The 8,493-nt window shown below is 36.5% G+C and overlaps 1 protein-coding gene across 1 annotated transcript; it reads left to right on the plus strand.

Moving 5' to 3' along the window:
- The first annotated feature begins 64 nt into the window (after positions 1–64).
- Positions 65–4,871, plus strand: sod2 (superoxide dismutase 2, mitochondrial). Its single transcript, XM_081378294.1, has 5 exons — positions 65–201; positions 1,062–1,264; positions 1,771–1,887; positions 2,042–2,221; positions 4,469–4,871. Exons 1-5 carry the CDS (start codon positions 173–175, stop codon positions 4,612–4,614), a joined length of 675 nt encoding a protein of 224 aa, XP_081234420.1. The 5' UTR covers positions 65–172; the 3' UTR covers positions 4,615–4,871.
- The last annotated feature ends 3,622 nt before the right edge of the window (positions 4,872–8,493 follow it).

Consider the following 8,493-nt stretch of genomic DNA (forward strand, 5'->3'; position numbering starts at 1 on the left):
AGTCCATAACCAAAGAAAAAATCAATACTTTTACGGCTGACCCCTATTTTGACATAATGGTACGCTCCAGTCCAAGTTGAAGTTGAATTTCAAGGGCAGGTTGTAATGGAGCGAGTTTAGGGTTGTTCGCTGTCGTTATTAGTGCATGTGTCGTTATATGACGGACTAGATTATGCTGTGCAGAGTCGGATATGCCCGCAGGTAAAGCTAAAGTCTGAATCAGCTCTCGTATTGTATGTGCAGCTAACTAAATAAACGGTGTGGTTTATTAAATCAGCGGTATCAATAAACTCCGCACTTTTATGTGTTTGGTAGAGCGACCAAGCTAATAGCATCATACTAGTTTGCGTAACTGACATTACAAGTGCTTTTTTAATCAGCGATATGGTAGATCATTTTCATAGCCTGATATTTGTTGATTTAGAGTTGAGTACGTGTATTATCGGCTGCCCAACAACAGCTTAGCTTGTTATAAATATCTAATCCATTAATTATGTGTAGAGCTAGATTGTATTTGAACTAACCATTCAAAACTGATTTGTCAGTCGTAAGTTAATGAACTTTATCAGAAGGCACTCAATCAGCTCAGCTTCACTGTAGCTTTGGTGGAAATATATCATATAAAACCACAGTTATATATATATAAATAGTACTTCAGAGTACTTTGCCAAACTAATATATATATATATATATATATATATATATATATATATATATATATATATATATATATATATATATATATATATATATAAATTATTTGATGCTAGGACACCCACATTTGATGGTTTCTATTAAATATATATTTTTTGTAAGGACTCATTTGTATCCTGTGAGGGAAATACTAAAATTTGAGCTCTCTAAAAACGCATTTTGTAATGTACCCTATTTCAAAAACCTCTGCTCTGTCACCTGACTGCTGCTATGTAGCAACAACCCAGTGTGAACTCAATTCATCCCAGTAATCTAAAATTTTTGACTTACCCTGCCAAGTTGTTGCAATACTTGGCCCTCATATAGACAAATATTTAATAATCTTTCTTTATTACAATTCATTCTAGGTGCGCTGCCACCTTGAACCCTATTTTGGGTGCTGTGTCCTCTAGACAGAAGCACACACTCCCTGACCTCCCGTATGACTATGGTGCACTTGAGCCTCACATCTGTGCTGAGATCATGCAGCTGCACCACAGCAAGCACCATGCAACATATGTCAACAACCTCAATGTCACTGAGGAGAAATATCAAGAGGCACTGGCCAAGGGTAAGTACAAATGCTTTTGCTTTTTATCATAAATGGGCCCGATATTGGTTCTTCAGTTGCTGGCCATTGTAAGAAATGTCACTCAAAGATGATCAGAAAAAAAACCCTTCCTAAATAAAATTCCAGAATTAAAATATTATTATTGTTAACTAAAACTATTAAAAATCGCTTTATTGAAATAAAGCTGAAATAAAATCAAATATTAGATGGAAAACTTACCATTAAATATCTAAAAACTTCACCTAAAAATGTAAAATGTAAATATAAAAACCAAAGCTAATTCAAAATCTTAATTAATAGTATACCAATAATACTAAAATTACACTGCTTTATACACCTCATTTCCTCAGACAACTTGAGGTTCACTTACAAGTAGGCCAAAATAGTTTTCATAAATGGTTCAGTGGAAAAATTCAGTAAAAATGTTTACATTTACTACGTTCTAATGACTTCGAATTGTCTTCATTTCATATAACAAGTCTTCAGGTTTGCTCTTGCTGTTACAGGTGATGTGACGGCCCAAGTCTCCCTTCAGCCTGCATTGAAATTTAACGGTGGTGGTCATATTAATCATACCATATTCTGGACAAATCTGTCCCCGAACGGTGGAGGAGAACCCCAGGGTGAGAGATTTCAATCAGCTTACCCCGGACAACTGTCTTAATGTGCATGTGTACACGTGAATGGATGTCAAACATGATGAACTTATATTCATACTGCTATTTCTTTCATTTATGAAGTTGTATATGAAAAGCCTTTGTTTCTTTCGTATTACAGGTGAGCTGTTGGAGGCCATTAAGCGTGATTTTGGTTCATTTCAGAAGATGAAGGAGATGATGTCAGCTGCCACAGTGGCCGTTCAGGGCTCAGGCTGGGGCTGGCTGGGCTTTCATAAAGACAGTGGAAGACTGAGAATTGCTGCTTGTCCTAACCAAGACCCTTTGCAGGGCACTACAGGTAAATAATGGTAGAGGATAGATCTATTTTGGTAAGGTATGAATCGCTAGAGTTGACACTATTTGTTCCATACATTCTTAACAAGACCCTCAGTGTATACACAAAAAATGCTCCAAATTTATTCAGTCGACCATATCCACCTTATTTTTCAACGCGGAAGTAAGTTGTTTCTGTGAATGTGACGCTTCCGATTCATTAGCTGCTATAGGTAAATAACTAGAAGAATATCAAAGTGCAGTAAATGGTAAAACTATTTGCTCTACAAATCAGAGTATTTATAGTTACAACAACAACACATTAAAATAATATGGTAAGAAATTCCATTTTGCAGTATAAAGCAGCTCAAACTGTTTTGTACAGCTAAGAATAACTGGAAGCATGTGACACAGGAAGCCAGACACATTCAATTTATAAATGGCTGCGACTGCTCCTATATTAAAAATGTGGTGGATATCCCTATATATAACAGTTGTATATGTTATTTAAAGGATTAGTTCACTTAAAAAAAAAATGTTGCTGATAATTTACTCACCCCAATGTCATCCAAGATATCAATGTCTTTCTTTCTTCAGTCGAAAATAAATTAAGGTTTTTGAGGAAAACATTCCAGGATTTTTCTACACAAAATGGACTTCAATTGCAACCAACCAATGTTCAAAGAAGGTTCAAATGTCCGTCTCAATGCAGCTTCAAAATCTCTACACGATCCCAGTCGAGAAATAAGGGTCTTATCTAGCGAAACGATTGGCCATTTTCTAAAAAAGAAAAAATATTTATATACTTTTTAACCACAAATGCTCGTCGTGTACCATCTCTGAGATGTGCCACGCATTGTGTCATCACGTTGGAAAGCTCACGCGTCACGTCATCTATTTAAGTTATTTGTCTGTGTACTCCCGTTCAAAAAGGTAGGGAAGGTAAAAAGGAATATTTTTTTATTTTTTATTTTTTTAGAAAATGGCCGATCGTTTCGCTAGATAAGACTCTTATTTCTCGACTGGGATCGTGTAGAGATTTTGAAGCTGCATTGAGACGGACATTTGAACCTTCTTTGAACATTGGTTGGTTGCAATTTAAGTCCATTCTGTGTAGAAAAATCCTGGAATGTTTTCCTCAAAAACCTTAATTTCCTTTCGACTGAAGAAAGAAAGACATGGATATCTTGGATGACATTGGGGTGAGTAAATTATCAGCAAAAAAAAAATTTGAAAGTGAACTAATCCTTTAAAGGTACACTATGTAATTTTTGGCCCTCTAGTGGTAAAAAAAAAAAGAAACTATGTATTTTGCAGAAGAACATTGTTTTGATTGTGCTTCGGCTCTGCGTGACTGCAGATGAATGACCCTTCGCAATAGATAATGCTTTAAAATGAACTCTGTTTGGCCCCGATCACACCAAACGTGTTTTTCAGGTTCGAAAACGCGAGATGCACAACACTGCCTCATCACACAGAACGACCAGTGCGCTGCTTTTTTTTATGTTGCTAGGCAACCATCGAAACAGCTGTCCCGTCAGTCAAGTAAACATCAAATCAGCCTTTTATTAACTTAATTTACTTTCTATTAACATTGTGGTAGTTACGGTTTGTGAAGTCGTAAATTTCCTGGTAAACCTGCGAGAGTACCACAAGTTTATCCTCCATCATCGCACTTTCCGGGCGTTCAAGCAACTGTAGCTTTCATCACTAAAACGGAAGGCCCGCCTCTCCATTCATGCGATTGGACAGTGGAAAAAACCAAGATGACGTCGGGCGCTTTTTCTGCTCAGACAAGCCTGGTGCTTGTTTTTCTGCCTGGGGCGCATAAACAGCGCGCAGAGCGCTCACTGCCATAGGAAAACAATTGAAAAAAGGCACCTCTCACTGCAAAAAACATGTTAGGTGTGATCGGGGCCTTAGAGAGCTACATCTGGCAATTTATCTGTTAAAAAAAAAAAACGTACTCACCTGTTGGGTAATGAAAACGCCATCTCCGCATCGCTTTTACAACATTTCAAATCCCTCTGTTCTCGAGATTAAGCTTCTCCATGTCAACCTTTCTTAATAACATGTTTTGGAAGAAAGATTGATGTTTTGACTCATTGATTAAATTGTTGATTTTGAACAAAAAAAGTTACATAGTGTACATTAAAGGGAAATCAATATTCTGGTATACTCCATAGAGAACAAAATCAGCTGTTTTTAGAGTTGTCTAAAACTATAAAAGTTTTTGAACTTTAATATTCCCTGTTTTCTTCTTAAATTTGAGGTCTCGTCCCACTACTTGGGATAGATGTCTGGGAGCATGCATACTATCTTCAGTACAAGAACGTTAGACCGGACTACGTTAAGGCCATCTGGAATGTTGTGAGCTGGGAGAATGTCAGCGACCGTTTCCAAGCTGCAAAGAAATAAATTGCAAAAAAACAACACAATGTCCATTTATACCTGTGAAGCGCACAAATATCCAGACCACATTACAACCATCAAACTGAATTAACTGAGACTCTAGAGAGGCTTTATGGTTCTTGACAAGCTCATTTTACACACAGAATTGTGCATTGTAACTCGTAGCTTGCATTTTTGTTGAGTCGAAATCGAGAATATGTACATTTATGTTGTCAGTACATGCAAATTAAAAGATCATTTGAACTGAAGTAATCTTTGATGTGTTTTCTTGTTTTGTTTTTATGAATTTTTACCCTAAATAACATTAATAAAATATTTATAATATAAAACATATTTAAATAGAATGAATGCAAGTTATATCACTAATATAAATCATATCAAACTGAATTATTTTAAAGTTGAGCATGTCATTCAGTGCAGTGAGACTGGGATTTGTTAAAATATCTTTTTGATAAACACAACAGATGCTTTCACATTGTTAGACCTTTCATTTAGCAGAGTGTAAGTGTGCATGAAGTGTTTTCTTGAAGCAACAGCAGAGGGTGCCAAATACAAGCAGGTTTAAAATATATGGAGGGCTTTGAAAGAATGGCTAGATAACCAGACTTGAATGGTTATTCATAACTATTCTTCCACAAACTGAAAGTGACGTGACTGTAGTGGTGATTGTTTCTGTCAGTTGTTTTGTCTTTCCCACTGGCAGATGATTTTAAGAAGTGGCCCTCATGTGGCTTTTGAAATCAAATTATTCTTTATTAGTGCTTTATTACTAATTTCAGCATTCGTTTATATCATGAGGGAAAATTTAAGAGACAGCAATTCACAAGGTGCCCAAAGCACAAGCACTTTTGAGGTATAGTGGCCAAGTTTCTTTTTTGTTTCATATCTTAATCAAATTGTTCTGACAGGTTCTGACCAAGTCGAGACTGTCCTTTGAAAAGCATTTCATCGGTTCTTTTATTTCCTTTAAAGTGAAAATACAGAGAAAGCTTGTGATGGCTTTAGAGTCTCTTCCAGTAAAATGATTTTATTGTTTTCCTGCAGGTTTATGCATTTGCTGTTTGGCGATATTGCATTAGCAGTTGACAGTTTTCCTTTTGTTATTGGCCAGACTGAGCTTTTTGATCCAGAGGGCTCCCTTTGAGTCCGTGTGTTTGGTGCAGTAAGTTAGAGCCCGAAAACACGACCCATGAGGATGGTGAACACAAATTGAGTTTCATACACCCACTCTCAACCCGTTTCGAGTCTGATTTCTCTCGGTGACATTTCTTGCATTCAGCGCAAATTAAATTCACTTCTAATGAAACGTGAAATTTGCTATTAGTAACTTAAGACGAGTAGGTTCTGAGTCATTGAACTGAGTGTAAGATTGATCCAGAAGTCCTCAGGCACTGACTTTACTTTGTTAAAGCCCTGTGATCTGCCAAAGCCTGATGTCATTCATCATCCGTTCACTGTGAGAGACACATTTGATCACTTTAGAAGATGCTCGGGTTGTGGCTTCCATGAGGGTTCAGGTGCAGCTGAAATGTCAAACGTTTTGTCCTCAAATTCTGCCTGCTCATTGGAAAAACCCTTTAATGCTAGTCTTTTTGGCATGTTTTGGTGTGGCCTACTTTTTGCCTCTTAAATTCAGAGTGCCAGAGTTTGCTTCCTTCTACCATGGCTCGTAAAGTAGACAGGCTTGCAGTCAAGAGTAGAGTTTCTTCAGCTTCTGGAAAGAAAGAAGGAAAATACCAACATCTATTCATCAAGCTCAGCCCTCCCTCTTTTACCAACCTATCTGTCTGCTGCTCATTTTCTAACACCACCCTCTCTTTTTCCAAGATCGTTGTGACCCTTTTTCCTGTTTTCTCTTAAGCACTGCTCTTTTTTTTTTCTGTCTTTCTTGTGGTCTCCTAACACACCATATAAATTAAACGTTTTAGTGTTTTCCATAATAGATTGATTGTGTCGAAAAAGTCAAAAACCAACAGCCTTTTGTCAGTAACACGACCTCTGCCTGCTCTTAATTTCTTTTTCTTGTACTTACTAACTTCAATTTCACTCTCTTTGCCAGGAAAAAAAATTGTCCATGATCAAAGATAGTTGCGCATGCATTTATTTAAACAGAAATGCATATTGCTTCTCTTCTCTTGATGATTGACACAGTGATTTTTCCACTCGTATTTTTGCTTCTACACTGATATGCAGGATAAATGTTCCTCTCAGACTTTAATATGCTATTTCTGAAAATAGCTTTTCATTAAGGACTGTTGCGTATACATGGGAACATTTCTGCTCTGTAATCATAACAGAGGAGGCAGAAAATGAATCTTTTGACCCTCAGCTTGATGTTATTGTCTGTTCTGCACAGAATAAATGTTTTTCCACATGATCCAGTGAATCTTTGAGCCTTGCCGTGGCGTGTTTCTTTTCGACATATTCTCTATTTTTATTGTTGATAGATGAACAAGGCGCGTTTGCCCGACCACAATTACCAATATGGTGCTTCTAATGGAAGGTTTGGGTTAGGAACAGGACCATGTTTTCTTTGCGTTAAATAAAATGTACCATTATTATTTCTGAAAGCTCAATTGCGTGGTAGACCAGGGATTGCTATTGAATAAATTGTTCCTTTCCAAACAGCTCCAGGAATCATTGTTACTCATTCTGGAATTCAGTACATTTCTCTTATATAATGTGGTTGCTTAACTACACGTTATGGTTCCTCATGGGTTCCAAGACCAAAGGAACCATCAGTGAGAGATTATGCGGGTATCATGCTTCATTGTAAATGTTCTCAGTCAGTAGGGCAGCACTGCTGTCATTCTGTAGCCATTAATATATTAAAGGTAAAGCACTTGTTCTTCTAGCACAGTGGTTCCCAACTGGTTTTGTTTCAGGACCCCGAATTGCAACCCAAAACAATACCAAACTTGTTTATAGAGGAGTGAACAAATTAATTATTTAGTTTGTTTCAGTAAATTTGTAATGTGCTTCTACATTTTTTTTTATTTATTGGTTCTATATAACTTTGTTAAACGTTTATTTCAGTTTTAGTCCTTTTAGTACTTCGACTTATTTGCCATAACACGTCTAATTTTAATTTAAGTTTTTACGTTTAAGTTTTTCATCTAATATAAAGGGTCCTTCTTACTTTCTCCTCCTAATCAAACTTTCATCATATCAGTGCTCTAGCTGAATTTAGATTAGTAGTTTAGGTTGACAAGAACAGAGGTTTTCTGTATCTTTGCTTGACTCTGCACATTCACATCCATTATTGCAGTTTGCTCATAAACATTGACCTGAGAGAATGAGTGCTTGTTTGGGTTGTTATCTTAGGTGCCTGTTTTGCTGTATAGGGCCTCAGGTTTCTCTCTTTATGCCTTATCATAAAACTACTTCTTCCACTTGGCACCTAACCGGAAATAACAAATAATCACATTGTATTTACACCCTTTATGTGAACAGTTTCCATTTCTATTATTGCATTCTGATTCAAAGTGCTCACTATCAACACAGGAAGTAAAAGAAAAAACACAAGACATAAAATTATAGAAAAAATAAAATGTATAAAATTGTGTTCTACTGATGCTTTAATATATCAGGGTTTTCTTGATATAGCAGTTGCTCAGGTTTTCTGGCAGGCCGAGATATGATGTTATAATCGCATCACTTTCAATAGGAAAAACAATGAAGATGGTTTTAGTGAAGACTATAGGCCTTTCTAATACACAATGCTGTGTTATTTAAAGTCTGTGAGTCAATGTTTAAATATTTATGAGCTTTTTTTGTGTGTGTGGGTGCGTGCGCAACAGAAATGTTCATTTCTTGTAAGTCAGACCTGCTTTAGAGTTTGCCACCTTGAAAGAAATGTACAATTACTGAACAGTAAAAAAAAGC

The sequence above is a fragment of the Scardinius erythrophthalmus genome, assembly GCF_964197995.2.
Source record: "Scardinius erythrophthalmus genome assembly, chromosome: 11".
NCBI classification, from domain to species: domain Eukaryota; kingdom Metazoa; phylum Chordata; class Actinopteri; order Cypriniformes; family Leuciscidae; genus Scardinius; species Scardinius erythrophthalmus.

Excerpts from the sequence above, each read along its gene's own strand:
- sod2 (XM_081378294.1), top strand. The coding sequence starts at position 173 with ATGCTGTGCAGAGTCGGATATGCCCGCAG. Across the intron at positions 202-1,061 it reads AGAGTCGGATATGCCCGCAG|GTGCGCTGCCACCTTGAACC; the intron begins GTAAAGCTAAAG and ends AATTCATTCTAG. Across the intron at positions 1,888-2,041 it reads CGGTGGAGGAGAACCCCAGG|GTGAGCTGTTGGAGGCCATT; the intron begins GTGAGAGATTTC and ends TTCGTATTACAG.